The sequence below is a fragment of the Chlorocebus sabaeus genome, chromosome 11, assembly GCF_047675955.1.
Source record: "Chlorocebus sabaeus isolate Y175 chromosome 11, mChlSab1.0.hap1, whole genome shotgun sequence".
Classification (NCBI taxonomy): domain Eukaryota; kingdom Metazoa; phylum Chordata; class Mammalia; order Primates; family Cercopithecidae; genus Chlorocebus; species Chlorocebus sabaeus.
In genome coordinates, this window is record NC_132914.1 from 25,709,885 (window position 1) to 25,734,111 (window position 24,227).

General features: G+C 43.2%; 1 protein-coding gene and 1 pseudogene across 2 annotated transcripts in view; both read right to left on the minus strand.

Moving 5' to 3' along the window:
• The window catches only part of BCAT1 (branched chain amino acid transaminase 1), a 135,523-nt gene extending 133,080 nt beyond the window's left edge, over positions 1 to 2,443 (minus strand). Inside the window, exon 1 of one of the 2 annotated variants that reach the window (XM_073020550.1) lies at positions 2,258 to 2,443. In XM_073020550.1, the coding sequence (XP_072876651.1) occupies positions 2,258 to 2,263 (6 nt within the window). In that variant the 5' untranslated portion in view covers positions 2,264 to 2,443. The remainder of the gene's footprint in view (positions 1 to 2,257) is intronic. The other variant, XM_007967934.3, reaches the window with a different exon arrangement.
• Positions 2,444 to 22,385: 19,942 nt separating this feature from the next.
• On the minus strand, positions 22,386 to 23,217 carry LOC103218756 (membrane protein BRI3 pseudogene; annotated as a pseudogene).
• Between the last annotated feature and the right edge of the window lie 1,010 nt (positions 23,218 to 24,227).

The window sequence follows — 24,227 nt, forward strand, 5'->3', positions numbered from 1 at the left end:
TCTGAGCTATTTTTCTTTTTTCAGAGAGTTGCACAACTACTGTCAGAAGGCACATCTTGGTTTTAGTTCACAGTACAAACCTCAGTTGTGGTCAAATGTTTTCAACTTCCTTTCATAATAAGGCTTTAAACTCATTTCAAATCACTAGATCTGGTTCTAATGGGCTGAAGAGCAAGAGAAATTCTTGCGTACAAATGGAAAAAGCTCTTTTTCCCCCTTTCTCTCTGTACTTCTGAAATCAAATGAAATTACTTATTATTGACACTTATCAGAAGAAAATATTGACCAGCATTAAATTCTTGTCCTCCTCAACCCCCACCTCTTTTTTTCCTTTTTCTAACCACCACCCTTTTGTTAGGCCAGCTTAACTAGCTTTATATCTCTGAGCCTAGCCTGAGGGGCCACATCCTGTGTCTGGAATGTAAAACCCCTCTCCCCACTAGGCCTCCGGTCTTCCCTACACACACACACACACACACACACACACACAGACTTCCCTTGCCTCCCCTACACACACACACACACACACACACACACACACAGACTTCCCTTGCCTCCATCCCATTCACATGTGTATTATTTTTAAATCTCCATCTAAATTTATTAAGTCATAATACAGACTTACCATTTTTGTACACAGGCTACTCAGTGTATATGCTACGTTTCTTATCCAGTTGCCCATTCTGTATGTGTCCGTCTTAAAATACAAGCTCATGCATGACTCAAGCCTGGAGAATTTGCTGAGGACAAAGGCGGTCAAGATGCCATGTGCAAATAACATTTTTTAAAAAAAATTAAGCTTATGATAGCAATACATATTTAAGAGGTAAGTGGAAAGATGTTTGAAATATTGTGATAAAACTAACCTAACGGAACCTCCCATACTTCTTCGATCACACCTAGAATACAATCATTTCTTTCTTAATCTTAGGAAATATCAGGGAACAGAAAAGAGACAACTTGTAGGTATCTAGTTTCCCATATTATAAAAGTCCCTTGTGAAAGGGGCAGGGGTTTTTGGACCTACAAAAATGCATCATCAGCCACAACTCCACATGGCCAGGAAAAAGCTGCAAAAGCAAGACTGTTCATTCTTTTAGTTTTCTCCTTTTACTTACTAAAGCTATAATCAACTAAAGTGTGTTTTTCATCTAAAATGAAACAAGCATGAGGAAGCCAGAAATAGAACCTCTAACTATAGAAGAAAGGTTGCATGATCCCTGTTGAATACAAAATACACAGTTTCCACTCAGTTACTGTTTAACTGTAGTGAAAGTTTTTGTTCGGAACAAAGGCACTATTTACATATTATTTCTTCTAACTGAAACTATGGTCTGGGATGGGTTGTAGATAAGAGCAGTTTAGAACCATGCTTCATCTCCCTCCTTCAAAACTCCGCAAGGTGGCTTTATTTCTACCACAAGTTCAGATTGCATTGTGGTCATCTCAATTCCAAAATATTAGATGGCAAGAATATCTGCCCATCCTTCACTTTCCTTAGAAAAAGTTGTTCTTTGGATTTTAAATGCGATTGCAGTTTTCCAGTGTGTGAAACCAGGAAAGCAAAACACTCAGCGATGTACATAAATCATCAGATGTACCTAAATCATCAGAAATAATAGGCAGCTAGGCTAATTATCCTTGATTAGCAAGATCAGAGCCGTAAGGGTGCTCACTGGTTTAACAAATGAATGCCCTTAGGCGTCCATCATTTGTAACTCCTAGAAGCTTTAATTTCCACAAGAAGCAAAATAAGACAAGCCTTCTGCTTTTAACAGCGAAAAGACCGTTTTCCCTCCCCTCTCCACCTGGGTCAACTCTTCCAGCCGCTCCCTCCTGCATCACACACACGCTGCAGGAAAGCCCATTTACAGCCCGGGACATCCCCACACCTCCTCTCCAAACTTCCCCACCTCCTGTGCATAGGAGAAACTGAGAGAAGCCCCCACTTCCTTTCCAAACTTCACAAGCAGGGGAGGGAGCTGTAGCCGCCTTTTACCTCCGTTCCCAAAAGCGAATGTGAAAAAGTTCGAGAAGGCACATCCTGCGAGCGGAGGTTAAACCGAAATCTGAACAGAATGCACTGTCCCTGCAAACTACGATTGAAAAAAAAGATATTGCAGACGTTTGCGGGGGGGTATAAGCCATGGTTGTCTCGCCTTCCTCCCCTCCCTACCAACTGTGTTTCTTGGAGAAATCGCCGGTTCGATTCATGCACACATTTTTGTAAAACACAGACAAAATCATAAGTAGTTACCTTCATTGTTCCGTCGGCCACGAGGGAAGCTGGAGCTGAGCGGAGGGCAGATCCCAAGGGTCGCAGCCCCTGACCGCGTGGACCGGGTCTGCGGCTGCAGAGCGCGGTTCCGGCTGCTGCAAGACCTGGGGCAGTGCCCGAGGCGGCGGCGAGTACACGTGGCGGGCGGGATTGCAGACCCGCCCTCTCGCGGCGGAGACTCGCGACCTAGCAGATTGCATCAGCAGGAAGACACTCAGGCTACTCCCCCAGGCCGCCCCCAGATGGTGGAGTCTCTTCCTAGCCCGAAGATTCGGAGCCAGGGCCCAGCCCCGAGCCTCACTCACTGCTCACTCCTGGGATGCTGGGCGGAGGTGCCAGCGTTGCAAGCGAGTGACACGGTTACCCCCAATCAGTCTCTGTAGGTGCGTACCCGAGTGTGGGAATGCCCGTGTAACATTTATATGGGGAAGTCAAGGAGGAGGAAAGAAACAGATCAGAGGTCAAATGTGATTGCCATTCCCTCATCACTGGCTCACCTCTCTACTGTCCCCAAAGTCACTTTGCTGCATGTTGATAGGACCACGGCACAATCCTGCCCAAAAGTATACATGTATCCCCCGCGGCTACTTTAAATGCACTTTTGCAATAGTCAAGAACATGTGCCTGGTTTGCCAACCTCTTTCCTGGAGTTCCTTAGTCCACCCTCAAATATAACCATTTTTGCCAATTTATTATGTATATAGGGGAACATTTTTCATCCTTTAATTTGAGCATATAAAATTCTTTATAATGTGAAAGTCCCCTGTATGTTCCCTCCCCACATCTATACAAAGCTCCAGGATTGCTACTTTTCCATGTCCAGCTCCTAGGTCAGCCTCCATGACTGCTTAAGTGTGCAGCTGGTTGACCTCCGCTCCCTCTCTGTCAAGCTGGCAAACTCCTATTTTTGTAAATTTCAACCCAAGCCTTTGCTGTGGAAGCTGCCTCTGATGCCCTCAAACAGAATTGGGCCCTTCGTCTATGTGCTGCAGTTAGTCCATATCCTTTCTCAAAATCAATTATTTTATTTTATTATTTTTTGTTAGAGATGGGGTCTCACTAAATTGGCCAAGCTGGTCTTGAACTCCTGGCCTCAGCAATCCCCTCACCTCAGCCTCCCAAATTGCTGGGATTACAGATGTGAGCCACTATGCCCAGCTTCTTAATTTTACTTTAATTATTTGTTTGCACAGTTGTCACTTCAGTGGATTATGAGATTCTTAAGGGCAGATCCTTTGTCATATTTATCTCCCATACTGAGTGGCCTGCCTTGGAAGAGAGGGAGTGTTGAAAACAAATGTGTCAGTGCTTAATGACTGTTGGTCAGGTGAATGAATGGTGAAATTATGTGTTCAACAAATGTACTGAGTGATTTCTACATGCTAGGCTGATGTATAATAGTGGTGTGTAATCCGAAATGTCTCAAAATGGAGCCATTTATGACAAGGGAATTCAGCCTCCAGTGAAATTGTTGACCCCTCAAAGTGATAAGCATATGTCTGGTGGACTGAGGTGATAAGATAACACCTGCTGTGGCCTGGCACCATTGGCAAGAGAGTAAAGAGAGAGGCAGCTGAGATAATGGCTATGGGCACTTGCAGATGGCCATGAAAACCGAAAAGTAATGAAAACCTGAAAGTAACTGACCACAGCCAAAATGCTGGCAGAAGTTCTGCCCCTGAGAACTCTGAATCTGTAAGCATCTAATCAGCCATTGAGTCCTTGTGAACCCTCCTGCCCCCGTCAGCGTAAGCACAGCTAGATAGATTTGAACCTGACACTGACATGAGACAGGCAATGTGCAAACTGCTAGGGACTGAGTGAGAAACAACAAAAATGTTCTTACCCTCATGAAGCTTATATACTAGTGTGAGAAACAGAAAGTAAACTTTAAATCCGGTAGCAAAATGTCTATCCACTGAGGAATGAGTAAATAAAACATGGTATAATCCATACAATGGAATATTATTATATTCCACAATAAAAAGAAATGAAGTACTGATTACATGCTGCGACATGGATGAACTTGAAAACTATGCAAAGTGAAAGAAGCCTCTCACAAATGACTACATATTATGTGATTCCATTTATGTGAAATGTGCAGAACAGAAAAATCCATAGAGACAGAAAACACATGGTCGTTTCAATCTAGGGACAGGGTGGAACGGAGAGTGAATGCTCATGGGCATCGGATTTCTTTTTGAATTGATCGAAATGTTCTCAAATTAGATTGTGGTAATGGTTACACAACTCTGTGAACACACTAAAAACCACTGAATTATACTCTTTAAATAGGTGAATTGTATGTTTTGTGAATTATATCTCAATAAAGATGTTACTTTATGGCCAGGCATGGTGGCTCACACCTGTAATCCCAGCACTTTGGAAGGCTGAGGCAGGCAGATCACTTGAGATTGGGAGTTCAAGACCAGCCTGGCCAACATGGTGAAATCCCATCTCTACTAAAAATTGGCCGGGCATGGTGGTGGGGTGCCTGTAATCCCAGCTACTCTCAAGACTGAGTCACAAGAATCGCTTGAACCCGGGAGGCAGAGGTTGTTGTGAGCTGAGATCGTGCCACTGCACACCAGCCTAGGTAATAGAGTAAGACTCAGTCTCAAAAAACAACCAAAACAAAACAAAACAAAAAAATAGGTATCATGTGGTAAATGTTATAAGAAAGAGTGATAAGGGGATAGAAAATGATGGAGTCATAGACATAAATGCATTAATAAGTTCTAGAGCAAGCCTGGCAATTACTCCTAGATCCAGTGACCTCACCCCCAATCCCCCACCCCCACCCAAAGCAGGATTTTTCTCAGTCCCTTTGCCAGTCAAGGATCTCCGACCGGCAATGATGGAGGCCTAACTTGGGGCACACTACCTGCCACAGGAGGCACCTCGCACAATTTGTGCACCTGAGTCAAGTCTGCCTTGCACATGGGTTCCTGAGTTCTTGTCCCATGCCCAAGAAAAATGAAGATGTGCTAACAATCAAAGAGTGAGCAAGGCAGGGAGTTTTACTGAGTGATGAAACAGCTTTCAGCAGAGAGGGAAGCAGGGGTGGTCCCCCTACCTGAAGGCAGGAAAGTCCCCTCCATGAGGCTGAGTCCTGGGGCTTTTTATGAGCTCAGAATAGGAGAGGGGCAGGCAAACAGGAACAGAAATTCTCACTCTGCATCATGGATTTCATCCAGGACCAGCAGTCTGGTCTTTCAGCCTTCAGGCTGTTTTTGGCTTGAAGGTACAATTTCACCTCTGCCTCCATCCCTGTCGCTGTCACCCCTATATAAGGATTCTTTTGATGTTAGCAACAAAGGAAGGGAGAAGGTAGTATATATAAGAGAGAAAGAGAGAGAGAGAAAGAGAAAGAGAGAGAGAGAAAGAAGGAAAGGAAGGAAGGAAAGAAGGAAGGAAGGAAAGGAAGGAAGGAAGGAAGGAAGGAAGGAAGGAAGGAAGGAAGGAAGGAAGGAAGGAAGGAAGAAAAAGAACTTGAAGGGAAGTGAGAAAGTTAGGGAATTAACATCCATGGACGAATATGAGGTCCGGGCATTCACGCCTGTAATCCCAGCACTTTAGGATGTCAGAGTAGGAGTTCAAGACCAGCCTGGGCAACATGGCAAAACCCAGTCTTTATAAAAAATGCAAAAATTAGCTGGTTGTGGTGGTATGTGCCTGCAGTCTAAGCTACTCCCAAGGCTGAGATGGAAGGATCACTTGAGCCCAGGAGATCCAGGCTGCAGTGAGCTGTGATCACTTCACACTTCACTGCACTCCAGCTTGGGTAACAGAGCAAGACATCATCTCAAAAAAAAAAGAAAAAAAAGAGTATAAGAACAATGTGGCTACGTCTCTCCTCCCATTTCCCTCTAGTGTTGATAGAAGGGCCCCACAGTTCTCCCTCATTGTCAACTGTAAATTCCCAAAGCTTCTCTCCCATACAACACACATGCGCTTCCCAAATGATGAGGGTCATCATCAACCAAGGTTGTTACTCTGCCAGTGGCACTGTACTTCAGACAAGTCACAGTAAAAGATATTTAAGGAAATAGAATTCACCAAACTGGATATATACCATATACCTATCTGCAAGCAGTGTCTTTTACTGAAGAAGAGATAGCATTTCTAACATTTCTAATAGGCACTAACTTTGAGATTGACTTCAGCGCCCCAGACAGCCCAGCTTCATTTTGTCCTCACTGTTATTAACAAAGTCTTTTATTGCCACCATTATGAAAAATATGTGCCAACTACCTGCAGAACGTTTCCCTGTATCTTACTAAATTTTCTCTAGGAAAGCAGAAACTCACAAATATTCTCTGCCTTGAGTTATTAACAGTTCCTGGAATTTGAATAGGAGAGTTTACATAAGGCAATGATACTCTGTGTTAAAGAGGAAAATCTACTCTAAAATTCTACTCTGCACACTCAGAAAACAATGTCATTCTCTTTTTCTAGTTCTCATCATAAAAAAGACTTCAAAATTGTATCGTTTTTATATTTCCTATAATACTTGCATTCATTGCCCATTACATACATGTGTACACACACATGCACACACACACAGACACACACACACACACCCCCCAAATTCAATACTAGAAAATCATTTATACTGTACTTTTTGGGAGATTTCCCACGACAATTTTGACTCATTGGATTTATTTTTAGCCTTGTTGTACACACTCTAGTACCTAATCCCCACATAAAATTAGACTCACCGGGCTGGGCACAGTGGCTTATGCCTGTAATCCCAGCACTTTGGGAGGCCGAGGCGGGCAGATCATGAGGTCAGGAGATCGAGACCATCCTGGGGAACACGTTGAAACCCCATCTCTACTAAAAATACAAAAAAATTAGCCCAGCGTGGTCGCAGGTGCCTGTAGTCCCAGCTACTTGGGAGGCTGAGGCAGGAGAATGGCATGAACCCAGGAGGTGAAGCTTGTGGTGAGCCGAGATTGTGCCACTGCACTCCAGCCTGGGCAACAGAGCGAGACTCCATCTCAAGAAAATAAAAATAAAAAATAAATTAATTCCTATCTATCTCGAAAGGATATTGTAAAAGTCGTCTTTCTGCTAGTTCTCTAGAACCTCTCAGGGTACTTCCCACTCTGGCCCACAAAGCTGTCCTCCTTCTCCTTGAAACTCCTCCCTTCCATGATATGATTCTGAATCTCCTCCAGCCTCTCTGGCAGGTACTTATACCTTACTTATGATCACCTCATGCCCTGTAAATATATGTAAGGTGTTCATCCACCTGTATCTGATCCTGAATCTCCTCTTTATACTCTGTTCTCTAGTGTCTCTACTATGACCTCTAGTCTGATAACTTCTTTTTTTTTTTTTTTTTTTTTTTTTTTTTTTTGAGACAGTCTCTCTCTGTCACCCGGGCTGGAGTGCAGTGGCCGGATCTCAGCTCACTGCAAGCTCCGCCTCCCGGGTTCACGCCATTCTCCTGCCTCAGCCTCCTGAGTAGCTGGGACTACAGGCGCCCGCCACCTCGCTTGGCTAGTTTTTTTTTGTATTTTTTAGTTGAGACGGGGTTAGCCAGGATGGTCTCAATCTCCTGACCTGGTGATCCGCCCGTCTCGGCCTCCCAAAGTGCTGGGATTACAGGCTTGAGCCACCGCGCCCGGCCTAGTCTGATAACTTCTAAAACTATACTAGATCTCTCGTTCATCTCTATTCTAACAAGCCCAATTAATCTGAATCCAAGCACATAATCTTCCCTCTTTAACCTACTTCCCTCTCTCTGCTGATGTCATTAATGTGTTTCCAATTATCCAGCCTCCAAACTTTCATATAGTTCCTATCTTTATAGATAGTACTTAAAGCAAGAGAGAAAGATATGAACCTTCCCCATCCAGTAATCATTAAACCGTCCCAATTCTCTCTACACAAAATCTCTCACAGTCATCCCCTCCGTCACCACTGTCACTGCCCTAGTTTGGTCATTCATTGTACCTTCCCCCTGGATTCCTGTTATCCCTGCCTTTAATCTCTCCCTGCCCCAATCCACCCAACACACAGATGGCTAGTAATCTCCCTAGTCCTCCGTTCTGATTAGATGTTTTTTCTCCTGTTCAAAATCATGCAACTTGCACTCAGATGCTCTGGTGAGAGCCTGACATGAGTACATGCCGTGTGCCTAAGCACACCTGAAATGTTCCATCATTGCTTCTGCACAAATGCTCCTTGGAATTTCTTTTCCTCTGACTTTGCTTGCTTAAATGATATCCAGTCTTCAAGATCCATTTTAATTACTCTTGCCCCATTTGCAGCCTTTCCTGAAGCACTCCTTGTTATAAACGAGTTATTCCCAATTAGGAGTGATTTTGTCCCCCTGGGGAGATTTGGCAATGTCTGAAGACATTTTTATTATAGTACCTAGGGGAGGAGGGGGATATTTGCTACTGGCACCTAACGGGTAGAGGCCAGGGAAGCTGCCAGGCATCCTACGATGCACAGGACAGGCTCCCACAATAAAGAATTATCTGGGCCAGGCACGGTGGCTCACACCTGTAATCCCAACATTTTGGGAAGCCGAGGCGGGAGGATCACCTGAGGTCAGGCGTTCGAGATCAGCCTGATCAACATGGTGAAACCCCGTCCCTACTAAAATTACAAAAATTAGCTGGGCGTGGTGGCAGGCACCTGTAATCCCAGCTACTTTGGAGGCTGAGGCAGGAGAATTGCTTGAACCCAGGAGGTGGAGGTTGCAGTGAGCCAAGATAATGCCATTGCACTCCAGCCTGGATGACAGAGTGAGACTCCGTCTCCAAAAAAAAAAAAAAAATTATCTGGTCCTAAATGTCAATAGTGCCAAAGTTGAGAAACCCTGCTTATAGACCCACACCAACTTTGTACTTAATATGGTTTGGCTGCGTCCCCACTCAAGTCTCATCTTGAGTTGTAGCTCCCATAATTCCCACATGTTATGGGAGGGACCCAGTGGGAGGTGATTGAATCATGGGAGTGGTTTCCCCCACACTGTTCTCATGGTAGTGAGTAAGTCTCATGAGATCTGATGGTTTGATAAGGAAAAATCCCCTTCGCTTGTTTCTCAGTGTCTGCCTGCTGCCATCCATGTTGAGATATGACTTGCTCCTCCTTGTCTTCTGCCGTTATTATGAGGCCTCCCCAGCCATGTGGAACTGTGAGTCCATTAAACCTCTTTTCCTTATAAAATTACCCAGTCTTGGGTATGTCTTTCTTAGCAGCATGAGAACAGACTAATACAGTACTGTTTCTACAATTACTGGTGTGTAAGTCTTAGTTACTCTTCTCTGGGATACATTCTGTGAAAACACAGAACCATTTTCTTTGTCATGACCATGGTGTTAGCCTACTGACTACCTCTGAGAGTCTGCCTTCTCAATCCCTCACAATCCCTTTTACCTCTTAACATCTCTTCAGATAGTGTTCTCTCTTAGGGTTTCATCTCATGTCCTTAATTTTTCTTTTTCTTTTCTTTTTTTTTCTTTTGAGACGAAGTCTCACTCTTGTCCCCCAGGCTGAAGTGCGATGGTGTGATCTCGGCTCACTGCAAACTCCGCCTCCCAGGTTCAAGCGATTCTCCTGCCTCGCCCCTCCGGCGCCCCCCCCCAGGCCACCCACCCCGAGGAGCTGGCATTACAGGTGCCTGCCACCACGCCCAGCTAATTTTTGTATTTTTAGTAGAGATGGGGTTTCACCATGTTGGCCAGGCTTGTCTCGACCTCCTGACCTTAGGTGATCCAGCCACCTGGGCCTCCCAAAGTGCTGGGATTACAGGTGTGAGCCACTGTGCTGGCTATTTATTTTTCTAATTCATTTTAAATGCTCTCCATAGGGAAATCCATCTACTCCTTGGCTAATACTCTTACTTATCTAGCAACAGGTCATTTTTCCCAGGCGTGATGGCTCACACCTATAATCCCAGCACTTTGGGGTTCCAGAGCAGGTGGATGGCTTGAGCCCAGGAGTTTGAGACCAGCGTGGCCAACATGGTGAAACCCCATCTCTACAAAAAATACCAAAATTAGCCAGGCATGGTGATGCATGCCTATAGTCCCAGCTATTCAGGGGGCTGAAGTGTGAGAAGCACTTGAGCCTAGGAGGTTGAGTGAGCTGTGATTGTACCACGGCACTCTAGCCCGGGTGACACAGAGAGACCCTGTCTCAAACAATAAAAATAAAAATAACAAAAATCCATTGTTTTTCTTTTTTCTTCTAATAGAGCCCTGGTTCTTTTTTCTAGGGTAAGGATACAGAATATGCCTAGTCCTAGGGGATGAATATTTAATCTAAGGCAGTGATGACAATCTCATTGTACTTGGCAATATATTTACTTTCCCATACTGTCTTGAGCTAGAGAAGATCAAGTAATCAAGTTGGGATCAATGAGACTTAAGGGAAAGTCACCCGAGGAGTTTTAAGGATTTCCCTTTTGATTAGGAAAACAGAAATCAGGCAGGGATAGCTTACTGATGCCTCCTTCTTTCCCTTCTTCCTTTCCTTCCACTACTCCCTCTTCTTTTCCACCTCCACCTCCTCCTCCCTTTCTCTTCTTTTTCCTCTTTCTGCCTTCTTCTTAATTTTATTATAGTAAATATGCTTAACAGCTCTATCCTCTTAACAGATTTTTTTCTTTTCTTTTTTCTTTTGGGACGGAGTTTTGCTCTTTTTGCCCAGGCTGGAGTGCAATGGCATGATCTCAGCTCACCGCAACCTCCACCTCCTGGGTTCAAGTGATTCTCCTGCCTCAGCCTCCCGAATAGCTGGGATTACAGGCATGCGCCACCACCCCCAGCTAATTTTGTATTTTTTAGTAGAGACAGGGTCTCTCCATGTTGACCAGGCTGGTCTTGACCTCCCGACCTCAGGGGATCCACCCGCCTCAGCTTCCCAAAGTGTTGGAATTACAGGTGTGAGCTAGTGTGCCTGAGGTTTTTGTGTGTGTGTGTGTGTGTGTGTGTGTGTGTGTGTTTTTAGACAGGGTCTTGCTCTGTCACCCAGGGTGGAGTGCAGTGGTGTGGCATGGCTCACTGCAGCCTTGAACTCCTGGGATCAAGTTATCCTTCAGCCCCAGCCTTCCAAGTAGCTAGGACTAAAGGCGTGCACCCCCACACTCAGCTATCTTTTGTATTTTTTGTGGAGATAGGGTCTTACTTTATTGCCCAGGCTGGTCTTGAACTTCTGGGCTCGAGTGACCCTCTCACCTCAGGCTCACTAAATGCTGGGATTATAGGTGTGAACCACCATGCCTGGCCTCTCTTGACAGATTTTTAAGTGTACAATTCAGTATTGTTATTTAGAGGTACAATGATATACAGCAGATCTCTAGAACGTACTCATCTTGCATAATAGAAATTTTACACCTGTTGCCATTGATTAGCAGCGTTTTCCCCTTCCCCCAGCCCTGGCAATCACAATTCTATTCTTTGTTTCTCACCCTCTTCTCTTCTTGTTTTAAATGTTGTGTATAGATACATGTTTCAGAGTGCTGCCAACAACCATCCTGCAACCATGAGTGACAAGCCCAAGATCAAAAACCAAATATTGAGGATGGCAAAGAAAAAAGAAAGAGACTGGGCTGTTGCGGACATCACTAAGCCGCCTTGCCAAACCTGGAGTTGCCTACCTTCAAAAGTTTTGTTATATGACATAATTAATCTTTACTGCTTTGCCACTTCTGGTTGAATATTTTATTACTATCACCAGAAGCATTTCTTGGCTTCAATAACACACATACTCCAGTGTCACCTGCTTCAAGAGTGCTATACTCATAATTCTGACTCATGTACGTTTCCCCATGTCTGACCCAAAGCCATGTGTGACTCAGTAGACTTTTATCGTATATATAATTAACTTATATTTACTCTTAAATCCTTCTCTGTCTGTGCATGTGTGTTTGTATGTGTGTGTGTCTGTCTTGCTACTATGTGTTGCATGCTTGGTAGACTCTTCCTGAATTTTCTTTCTTTCTTTTTTTTTTTTTTTTTTGAGATAGAGCCTTGCTGTGTTGCCCAAGCTGGAGTGCAGTGGTGCAATCTCAGCTCACTGCAACGTCCACCTCCTGGATTCAAGCAATTCTCCTACCTCAGCCTCCCTAATAGCTAGTATTACAGGCACATGCCACCATGCCCAGCTGGTTTTTGTATTTTTTTGTAGAGATGAGGTTTCACCAGGCTGGTCTTGAACTCCGGACCTCAGGTGATCTGCCAGCCTCAGCCTCCCAAAGTGCTGGGATTACAGGCGTGAGCAACCGGGCCCAACCTTCGATCTTTCTTAATAACAACACTATTACACCAGTATCCTAAACAACAGTCAGCCAGCATCAGATTCTACCTTTCCTGAACTCTTCCGATCTGATCATTTATGATGTCCCTTTATTATTACAAACATTTTCCTTTATGATTTCTAAAATTTGTCTTTCGCTCTTCACACTCATTAGAATGTCTTATTTCAAACTTCCGTCACCTCTCCTTTGGACATTAGCTTGCTATTTATTTATTTATTTATTTATTTATTTATTTATTTATTTTAGATGAAGTCTTGTTCTGTTGCCCAGGCTGGAGTGCAGTGGTGCCATCTTGGCTCACTGCAACCTCCTCCTTCTGTGTTCAAGCAATTCTCCTGCCTCAGCCTCCCGAGTAGCTGGGATTACAGATGCCCACCACCATGCCCGGCTAATTTTTGTATTTTTAGTAGAGACGGGGTTTCACCATGTTGGCCAGGCTGATCTTGTTCTCCTGACCTCAGGCAATCCACCCGCCTTGACCTCCCAAAGTGTTGGGATTACAGGCGTGAGCCACCACACCCGGCCCAGACATTAGCTACCTAACTAGTATCCTCTCCGACATTTTGACGTATTAACCTATCTTAGCCTTATCTTTCTTACCTGTAAAATGGGGAAAATAAACCCCATGGTTTTCATGAGTATTAAGACTTAATATGCATGAAGTAATCAAAATAGTGCCTTGCACATAGTAAATGTTCAATAAATGTTAGCTATTATTATTATCTTTGATCATAATTTTTAAAAATTATTCTATGAGATTTTTTTTCTATAAAATAAAGCACTTTTCACTCAATCACCATTGCCCAAATACTCTTCCCTTTACCCAAATCAAATTTACTGATGGCTCTAAAGATAATGCTTAGAGCATACTGAATTTGGTTCAAGTCACTCTCTTTCATGTCCTCTCCATACTATTATTTATTACCTACTTAGGTTTTCTGTTTGAAAAAGATGAAGGTTTCCTTATTTGGTTCACAAGTTTCCTGTCTATCCAGAACCTTGCCATTATCTTAGGTCTTCAAGTGAGGACCAGCACCTAGAATCTGGATGATCTTTATTTCTACTCTACACAAACCATTCCTTTCCATAGTTATACACTTGACTTCTGCTAAAGATGCTCTCCCCCAGGTCTCAACCAAGATCTACTGATTCATAATTACTAGGGAATGAGGTATAGGGGTAAAACACAAACATGTGCATTTTAGTAACCACCTGAGACACTGAGATATTATTGTGCATACCAAAGTTTAACACAACTGAACTAGATCTTTTCATCTCCCAGAATTACTATATCTCTAAATTTTTCATTAAAATGTTATCCTTCAGGAAGAAGAGGCAGAGCAAGATGGCTCAATAGAAGCCTCCACTGATTGTCCTGCCCACTGGAACACCAAATTGAACAACTGTCCACACAAAGAAACACCTTCATAAGAACCAAAAATCAGGTGAGAAATCACAGTACTTGGTTTTAACTTCACATCACTGAAAGAGGCACTGAAGAGGGTAAGAAAGAAAGACAGTCTGGAATTGCCAACACCACCCTTTCCTCATCCCTTGGCAGAGGCCATATGGTGTGGAGAGAGAATCTATATGCTTAGGGGAGGAAGAACATAGAGATTGTGGGACTTTGCATTGGAACTCAGTGCTGCCCTGTCAGCAGAAAACAACACCGGGCAAAACTCAGCCAGCACCAACAGAGGGAGCATTTAGATCAGCCTTAGCCAAAGATGAATCACCCACCGCAGGGGTTGGAACCTGAGTTCTAGCAAGCCTCACCACAATGGGTGAAAGTGTTCTGGGGTCCTAAATAAATGTGAAAGGCAGTCTAGGCCACAAGGACTGCAATTTCTGGGCAAGTCCTGGTGCTGTGCTGGGCTCAGAGTTAGTGGACTTAAGGAGCATGTGACTTAGTGAGAAATCAGCCAGGGCAGCCAAGCAAGTGCTTGTGCCACCACTCGCCTAACCCCAGGCAGCACAGCTTGCAACTCTGGGAGAGACTCCTTCCTTCAGGCTTGAGGAGAGGAGAGGGAAGAGTAAAGAGGCCTTTGTCTTGCAACTTGGATACCAGCTCAGCTGCAATAGGATTGGACACTACAATAGGATAGGCAGAGTCTTGACTGCCCCATTCCAGGCTCTAGCTCCCAGATGACATTTTAAGCACACTCTGGGCCAGAAAGGAACTCACTACTTCAAAGGGAAGGGCTCAGTCCTAGCGGAATTCAACACCTGTTGACTAAAGAAGCCTTGGGCCAGGCTGGGTGCAGTGGCTCACTCCTGTAATCCCAGCACTTTGGAAGGTCGAGGTGGGTGGATCATGAGGTCAGGAGTTCGAGACCAGCCTGACCAACATGGTGAAACCTCATCTCTACTAAAAATACAAAAAATTAGCTGGGCATGGTGGCACATGCCTGTAATCCCAGCTACTTGGGAGGCCGAGGCAGGATAATTACTTGAACCCAGGAGGTGGAGGTTGCAGTGAGCCGAGATCATGCCATTGCACTCCAGCCTGGGTGACAGAGCAAGACTCTGTCTTGGAAAACAAAAAGAGAACTCTTGGGCCCTAAATAATCAGTAGTGTTACCCAGGCAATACTTGCCATGGACCTTGAGCGGGACTCAGAGATGTGTTGGCTTCAGATATGACCCAGCAAATTCCCATCTGTGGTGGCTACAGGGAGGGACTCCTTCTGTTTGAGAAAAGGAGAGGGAAGAGTAAGGAGCTTTGTCTCATAGCTTAGGTACCAGCTTGGCCACAGTGGGGTAGAGTACTAACTAGACTCTTGGGGTCTCTGATTCCAGGTTTTGGCTTTTAGACAGTATTTCTGGACCTCCCCTTGGCCAGAGGGGAACCCACTTCCCTGAAGGGACAGAATCAGAACTGCTAACATCATCAAAAGCTGACAGAAGAGCCCTTGGGCCTTGAGTGAACATCGATGGTAGCCAGACAGTGTTTGCCGTGGGCCTGGGGTGGTGGTGGTCATGGGGAGAGACTCCTATGTTTGTAGAAAGGGGAGAAAAGAGTGAGAAGGTCTTTGTCTTGCAGCTTGGGTGTCAGTTCAGCCACAGTAGAACAGATCCCCAGGTAAATTCCTAGGTTTCCAACTCTAGGACCTGGCTCCCAGATGGCATCTCTAGTCCTGCCTGGAATCTGGAGAGCTAGTCACTCTTGAACAAAATTCAAGATAACACAGGACACAAGCCTGGCTGGCTTCACCACCTCTTGATTGTAGAACCCTGGGGTCTTGAACAAACATAGGCTGTCACCAGGCAGGCTTACTGTGGGACTTGGGTGAGACCCAGTGCTGTGCTGGCTTCAGGTCTGACCCAGCACAGTCCCAGTGGTGGCCACAGGGGTGCTTATGTCACCTCTCCCCCAGCTCCAGGCAGCTCAGCACAGAGAGAGAGACTCCATTTGTTTCAAAGAAAATAAGGTGAAAGAATAAGGGCTCCTTCTGGTAATCCAGATAATTCTTGCAGATCTTATACAAAACCACCAAGATAGTATCTCTTGAGTCTGCAAGAGCGATAGTGTTACTGGGCTTGGGGTGCCCCCTAATGAAGATAAGTCTGCAGTAAACAAAAACTTAGATCACAACACCTACGTCTGTTTGAATACCTGGAAAGCTTTCCCAAGAAGGGCAGGTACAAACACGCCCAGACTGCAAAGACTACGATAAATAAAATAAATACCTAACTTTCATGAATGCCCACACATCAATAAGCATCCACAAGCATCAAGACCATCCAGGAAAACATGAAGACAACAAATGAATGAAATAAGGCACATATCTCTGGAGACACAGAGATATGTGACCTTTCAGACAGAGAATTCAAAATCACTGCTTTGAGGAAACAACAAAATTCAAGATAGCACAGAGAAGGAATTCAGAATACTATCTGATAAATTTAACAAAGACACTGAAATAGTTAAGAATCAAGCAGAAATTCTGGAGCTGAAAAATGCAATTGATATACTGAAGAATGAATTACAATCTCTTAATAGCAGAATTGATCAAGCAAAAGAAAAAATTGAAGACAGGCTATTTGAAAACCTACAGTTAGAGGAGACAAAAGAAAAAAGAATAAAAAGAATGAAGCATACCTAAAAGACCTAGAAAATAGCCTCAAAATGGCAAATCTAAGAGGTATTGACCTTAAAGAGGAGGGAGAGAAAGGGAAAGGGATAGAAAGTATATTCAAAGGAATAGTAACAGAGAAATTCTCAAAACTAGATAAAGATATTAGTATTCAAGTACAAGAAGGTTATAGAGCACCAAGCAGATTTAACCCAAATAAGACTACCTCAAGACATTCAAACTCCCAAAGGTCTAGGATAAAGAAAGGATCCTAAAAGCAGCAAGAGAAAAGAAACATGTAACATACAATAAAGCTACAACACATCCAGCAGTAGATTTATCAGTAAAAACCTTACAGGACAGTAGAGAATGGCATGATGTATTTAAAGTGGAAAACACACACACACACACTTCAGTTCAAGAATAGTATATCCAGCAAAAAATACTACACACATGAAGGAGAAATAAAGAATTCCCTAGACAAAGACAAGCTGAGGGATTTCATCCATGTTAGACCTGTCCTATAAGAAATATTAAAGGGAGTTCTTCAGCCTGAAAGAAGAGGGTGTTAATGTGCAATAAGAAATCATCTGATGGCACAAAACTCACTGGTAATAGTAAGTACACAGAAAAACAGAACATTATAAAACTGTAATTGTGCTGTATAAAGTACTCATATCTCGAGTAGAAAGACTAAAAGATAAGCCTTTCAAAAAAAAAAAATAACTACAACAACTTTTCAAGACATAGACAGTAAAATAATACATAAACAGAAACAAAAAGTTAAAAAGTGGAGGAATGAAGTTAAAGTGTAGAGCTTTTATTTGCTTTCTCTTTGCTTGTTTGTGCAATCAGTATTAAGTTGTCATCAGTTTAAAATAATGGGTTATAAGTACCATTTGCAAGCCTTATGGTAATGTCAAATCAAAGACAATATAACAGACACTGTGAAAGGCAAATAAATCTTGGGATCCCAAAATCACTAAGCTAAAGGGAAAAGTCAAGCTGGGAACTAAATCAGGCAAACCTGCCTCTCATTCTATTCCTAAATAATATAACTACAAAGATGTTTTAAAAGCTATATACCTCCATCACAATACACTCACAAGGAAATTCCTTCTGGGCCTCAAAATCTTTACCCTAAAACAACTCTGTTGAATTTCACCCTTGTGATGTAAATTGATACCTTATCTTCACAGGTGCCAGACAGAAAGTCATCTCTTTGCTCACCTGAGACAAATGCAGATTCACTGAGCCAGACTAAGGCATAAGTGACTATTCCTCTATGTTCCCCAACATATAAATTGTGTATTCAGTGAAAGACTGATCAAAGAATCAGAAGAATGCATCCTTTTGTCTCTTATCTACTTGGAACCACACCTTATCTACCTGGAACTGTCCCCTCCCTGCCCCCCCACCCATCCTGCCCTGTTTTGAGTTGTCCTGCCTTTCTGGACCAAATCAATGTACATCTTGCACATTTTGATTGATGTCTCATGTCTCCCTAAAATGTGTAAAAGTGAGCTATACCCTGACCACCTTGAGCACATGTTGCCAGGACACAGCCTCCTGAGGGCACATCCTTAACCTTGGCAAAATAAACTTTCTAAATTGATTGAGGCCTGTCTCAGACACTTTGAGTTCACAATACATAAAAAGTAAAAAGCAAGAAATTAAGAGATACCACCAGAGAAAATCACATTCACTAAAAGGAAGACCACAAAACAACCAGAAAACAAATAACAAAATGGCAGGCATAAGTCCTTACTTATCAGAAATAACATTGAATGTAAATGAAATAAACTCTACAATTAAAAGACATGCCATGGCTGAATGGATTGAAAAACAAGACCCAGTGATCTGTTGCCTACAAGAAACACGTTTCACCTATAAACATACATATAGACTAAAAATAAATGGATAGAAAAATATATTCCCTGCAAATGGAAGCCAAAACTGAGTAGGAATAGCTATACTTACATCAGATAAAATAGATTTCAAGACACATGATACCATGCCATTAAATTTTTTTTTTGTAATGTGTTTATAGAGACAGAGGTCTTGATAAGTTGCCCAGGCTTGTATTGAACTCCCCATCTCAAGCCATCTTCCTGTATCAGCCTCCCAAAGTGCTATAGGCATGAGCTACTGGGCCTGCACTGTTTTAATACTTTAGAGACACTGTTCTGTGGTCTCCTGGCTTGCATTGTTTACACTAAGAATCTGCTGTAATTTTTATGTTTATCCCTCTGTATGTAATATGCCTGTTTTTCTCTTGCATTTTTAACATCTTCTCTTTGTCACATATTTTAATCAATTTGATTATGAGGAGCTGTGGCATAGTTTTCTTCATGTTTCTTTCACTTGGGGTTTGTTGAGCTTCTTCAATCTATGAGTTTACAGTTTTTCTCAAATTTGGAGTTTCTAGCAATTTTTTTTCACATTTTTTTCAGTTTTTTTTCTCTTTTTTATTTCTGTCTCTCTCTTTCTTTCTTTTTATAGAGTCAAGGTCTTTCCATGTTGCCCAGGCTTGTGCAGTGGTACAATCATAGCTCACTGTAGCCTTGAACTCCTGGCCTTAAGCAATCCTTCTGCCTAAGCCTCCCAAATAGCTAGGACTACAGGTTCATGCCACCACACCTGGTTAATGGTTGTCATTTTTTTTTTTTTGTAGAGATGGGGCCTTATTCTGTGGCCCAAGATGGTCTTGAACTCTTGGGTGTTGCGGGAAGTCAAGGACCCCAAATGGAGGGACCAGTTGAAGATGTGGTAGAAGAACATAAATTGTGAAGATTTCATGGACATTTATTAGTTCCCACAAATCATACTTTTATGATTTCTTTTTTTTTTTTTTTTTTTTTTTTTTTTGAGACGGAGTCTCGCTCTGTCGCCCAGGCTGGAGTGCAGTGGCCGGATCTCAGCTCACTGCAAGCTCCGCCTCCCGGGTTTACGCCATTCTCCTGCCTCAGCCTCCCAAGTAGCTGGGACTACAGGCGCCTGCCACCTCGCCCGGCTAGTTTTTTGTATTTTTTAGTAGAGACGGGGTTTCACCGCATTAGCCAGGATGGTCTCGATCTCCTGACCTCGTGATCCGCCCGTCTCGGCCTCCCAAAGTGCTGGGATTACAGGCTTGAGCCACCGCGCCTGGCACTTTTATGATTTCTTATGCCCGTCTTACTTTAATCTCTTAATCCTGTCATCTTTGTGAGCTAAGGATGTATGTTGCCTCAGGACCCTGTGATGATTGTGTTAACTGTACAAATTGTTTGTAAAACATGTGTGTTTGAACAATATGAAATCAGTGCACCCTGAAAAAGAACAGAATAACAGCAATTTTCAGGGAACAAGGAAAGATAACCATAAAGTCTGACTGCCTGTGGGGTCAGGCAGAATACAGCCATATTTTTCTTCTTGCAGGAAGCCTATAGATGGATGTGCAAGTAGGAGAAATAGCACTGAATTCTTTTCCCAGCAAGGAATATTAATAATTGATAAGGAAGGAATGCATTCCCAGGGCTAGGTCTATAGACAGCTGCTCTGGGAGTGTCTGTCTTATGCAGTTGAGATAAGGGATAACATACACCCTGGTCTTCTGCAGTGCCCTCAGGCTTACTAGGATTGGAAATTCCAGCCTGGTGAATCTGAGTCAGATCAGTTGTCTGCTCTTGAACCCTGTTTCCTGTTAAAATGTTTATCAATACAATGCATGCAAAGCAGGACACAAACCCTCATCAGTAATTCTAATTTTGCCTTCGCCTTGTGATATTTATGGCCCTTTGAAGCATGTGATCATTGTAACCTACTCCCTGTTTGTATACCCCTCCCCTTTCAAAATCCCTAATAAAAGCTTGCTGTTTTTGCGGCTCAGGTGGATATCACGGAACCTGCTCATATGTGATGTCCACCCCCAGAGGCACAGCTATAACATTTCTCTCTTTGTACTCTTTCTCTCTATTTCTCAGACCGGCCAACACTTAGGGAAAATAGAAAAGAACCTACATTGAAATATTGGGGGCTGGTTCCCCCAAAACTTGGGCTCAAGCAATCCTCCTGCTTTGGCCTCCCAAAGTGCTGGGATTACAGGTGTGAGCCACCACACCTGGCATATTTTTATTTTTTCTTAATTTTTGTCTTTATTTTGCTTTTTAGTTTTTCTTTTAGCTTTCCAAGGTTGAATGCCCTTCTCTCTTGAATAATTCAGAGGCTATAATTTTATATATATTAGGCCTTTTGAAGTTGTCCCATAGCTAATACTGTATTTATTTTCCATTATTTTTCTTTGTCTCATTTTCAATAGTTTCTATTTCTTTAAGTTTACTAACATTTTTTTCTTTTGTAGCATCTAATCCACTGTTAATATAGTCTCTATTTTATCTCAAATATTATCTTTTTTATTTCTTATAGTTTCATTTGAGTCTTTTTTTCTTTCCTCAGAACTTGCAGGGATGAAAGAGTCATTTAAATATCTTCTTTATATTAACATACTTATGTTTCCTCTACCTTTGTGAATATATAAAATATAATTTATAATGCAATATAAATATTCATTATAACTTTTAATATACTTGCTTATGAATTCTATTCTTCAACTCATTTCTAGATGCCTTTCAGTTATTGATAATTCTCCTCATTTTGGGTCATATTTTTTTGCTTATTTGCATGTCACACGATATTTGTTGGATGCCAGACATTGTGAATTTTGTCTCGTTGAGTAACAGGAATTCTTGTATTGCTTTCATTTCAATATTCTTGTGCCTTGTCCTGGGACACAACTGTCAGTTGGAACCAGTTTTACCCTTCCTTTCTTTTTCTTTCTTTTTTTTTTTGAAACAGTCTTGCTCTGTTACCCAGGTTGGAGTATAGTGGTGCAGTTTCAACTCACTGCAACCTCCGCCTCCCAGGTTCAAGCAATTCTCGTGCCTCAGCCACATAAGTAGCTGAAATTACAGGCATGTACCACCATGCCTGGCTAATTTTTGTATTTTTAGTAGAGATGGGGGTTTTGCCATGTTGGCCAAGCTGGTCTCCAACTTCTGGCCTCAAATAATCTGTGCATCTCAGCCTCCCAAAGTGTTGGGATTACAGGTGTGTGAGTCACCAGGCTCAGCCTATCTTTCATTACTTTTAAACTTTGTGAGATGTGACCAGAGCAGTCTTTAGTCAAGAGTGATTTTGTCGCACTTCTGAGGAAATACTCTTCTGAGTTCCATACCCAAAATTCCATGTATTACAAAGTTTTCCCACTCTAATTGGTGAGAATGTCCACTATTCTAGGCTCTGTGTTTTTTTGTTGTTTGTTTATTTGCTTTTTGAGACAGAGTCTTGCTCTGTTTCCCAGGCTGGAGTGCAGTGGCGTGATCTCAGCTCACTGCAACCTCCATCTCCCAGGTTCAAGCGATTATCCAGCCTCAGCCTCCTGAGTAGCTGGGACTACAGGTGCCCACCACCACATGTGACTAAATGTTGTATTTTTAGTAAAGACAGAGTTGCACCATATTGGCCAGGCTGGTCTCAAACTCCTAACCTTGTGATCCACCCACCTCAGCCTCCCAAAGTGCTGGGATTACAGGTGTGAGCCACTGAACCTGGCCTTTGTTTTTTGTTTTTTTTTAAATGGTATGAATCTCATTTATTAAAAACATTATTTCTCGCCTTTCTCAAATTGAAGACTGCAAAAACTAAAAGCAGTGCTTTATCGAGTTGTCATTAACCTTGGGAGGGAGCAGCAGAGCTGCCTCTCCACGCTCCAGGAAACCGTGGCTCGCATGTGACACATCTATCCCATCTTGCTTTACAAAACTGTCCTGAGGCTGGGCACGGTGGCTTACACCTGTAATCCCAGCAGTTTTGGGGGCAAGGCAGATGGATCACCTGAGCTCAGGAGTTCAAGACCAGTCTGCCCAACATGGTGAAACCCCATCTCTACTAAAAATACAAAAATTAGCCAGACGTGGTGGTTGGTGCCTGTAATCCCAGCTACTCTGGAGGCTGAGGCAGAAGAATGGCTTGAATTTGGGAGGCAAAGGTTGCGGTGAGCCGAGATCGTGCCATTATAATCCAGCCTGGGTGACAAGAGTGAAACTCTGACTCAAACAACAACAACAACAAAACAGTTCTGAAGCTTCATCAAATGAAACTATTATACACGAAATTTACATTAGAAAAAGAGAGCTGGGTGTAGGAAAGCCGGGAGTGGTGTTCCCTTTAAGCTAAGGTCTCTCAGCAGTTGGGGCATCTTCGCTTCCTCGAGGCAAAACAGCAGATGAACCCAAAGGGGAACACGATGATGACCAGGAGGATGCCCAGGAAGGTGAAGCAGTTCTCCAGCACCCCCGACCCTGCAGACAGGACAGCTTCCCATGACCGTGATGGAGTTGGCAGGGTACTGGGTGGCAGTCTGGCTGTGGATGTTGTAGACCCTGGGGTGGTGGGTGGGTACCCCTGTGATGAGGTAGGGGTAGGGCTTTGGCGGGGGCTGGCAGGGGTGGCACCATAGCTGTGCAGGGCACATGCACAGTTGCCCTGGACGGCCTCCAGTTTGTAGGCCAACAGTTGCTCCTGCAGCAGGAGCTTGTGGTCCATGGCTGACCCACTCAGTTTGGTCGGCCCCAGTGGTGACCCTAGGCCCCAGTGGTGACTCTAATCTTGAGGAGTTTCCTCACAGATGTGTGCTGACCAGTACCTACATAAGGGAGGAGGGATCCACTTACTGCAGATTTCGAGAGTTCTCTCTCCCCACTCCTCTTCAGCACTGTGTTCTGCAAATCCTGGCTGCCTTGGCCTCCCTATACTCCCAACAATGTCTCCTCAACTCATTGACAGCCCAGGTGTATTCTCTATGCTGTAGTCTGGAGACTCTAGGCGGGAAGCTGGGTCAATCATTAGGCTCACTTCATTTGTTTTCCTGCTCTCAGGGATTACTGCTCTCTTCTGTTATTCAATGTCTGAAAACCATTGTTTCAAATACATACTTTTTGGTGTTTTAGTTATTTAAGACAAGAGAATTAATCTGGTCTTGTTACTCCATCTTTTTTACAGAAAGTACTAGGTGTGAGGGCAGGGTTGGGGTGGCCAGTAATTTAGAACTATTTGTCACAGATAAGCATTTTGGCACAACAGCAAAGCTGCTGAGCGTGCCTAATATGACCACTGCTCCCCGCCATCGGATATGTGCTTTTTATGCCTTTTAAAGTGGTAACATTGAGCACACGCACAATTACATAATGTAAAGTAATAGCCACCCTATTTCATAAAAATAAAGAACAAAAATATATATTAGTTCCCACAATTATATTTGGTGATTTATGCTTCAATATTTTATCTTACTTCAAAATTCCCCAGCTATCCAAAGATTATCTATTAATTCAATTTCCTATAGTCCAAAGACTTAATTTAACTAAAGATTTTAGGTATTATGCTGAATCTAACACATTACAAAATATAATTAATGCTGATATAAAAACATGTATCAGAATTATAATTCAGCCAGGCGCAGTGGCTCATGCCTGTAATCCCAGCACTTTGGGAGGCTGAGGGAGGTGGATCACTCAAGCTCAGGAGTTCAAGACCAGCCTGAGAAACATAGCAAAACT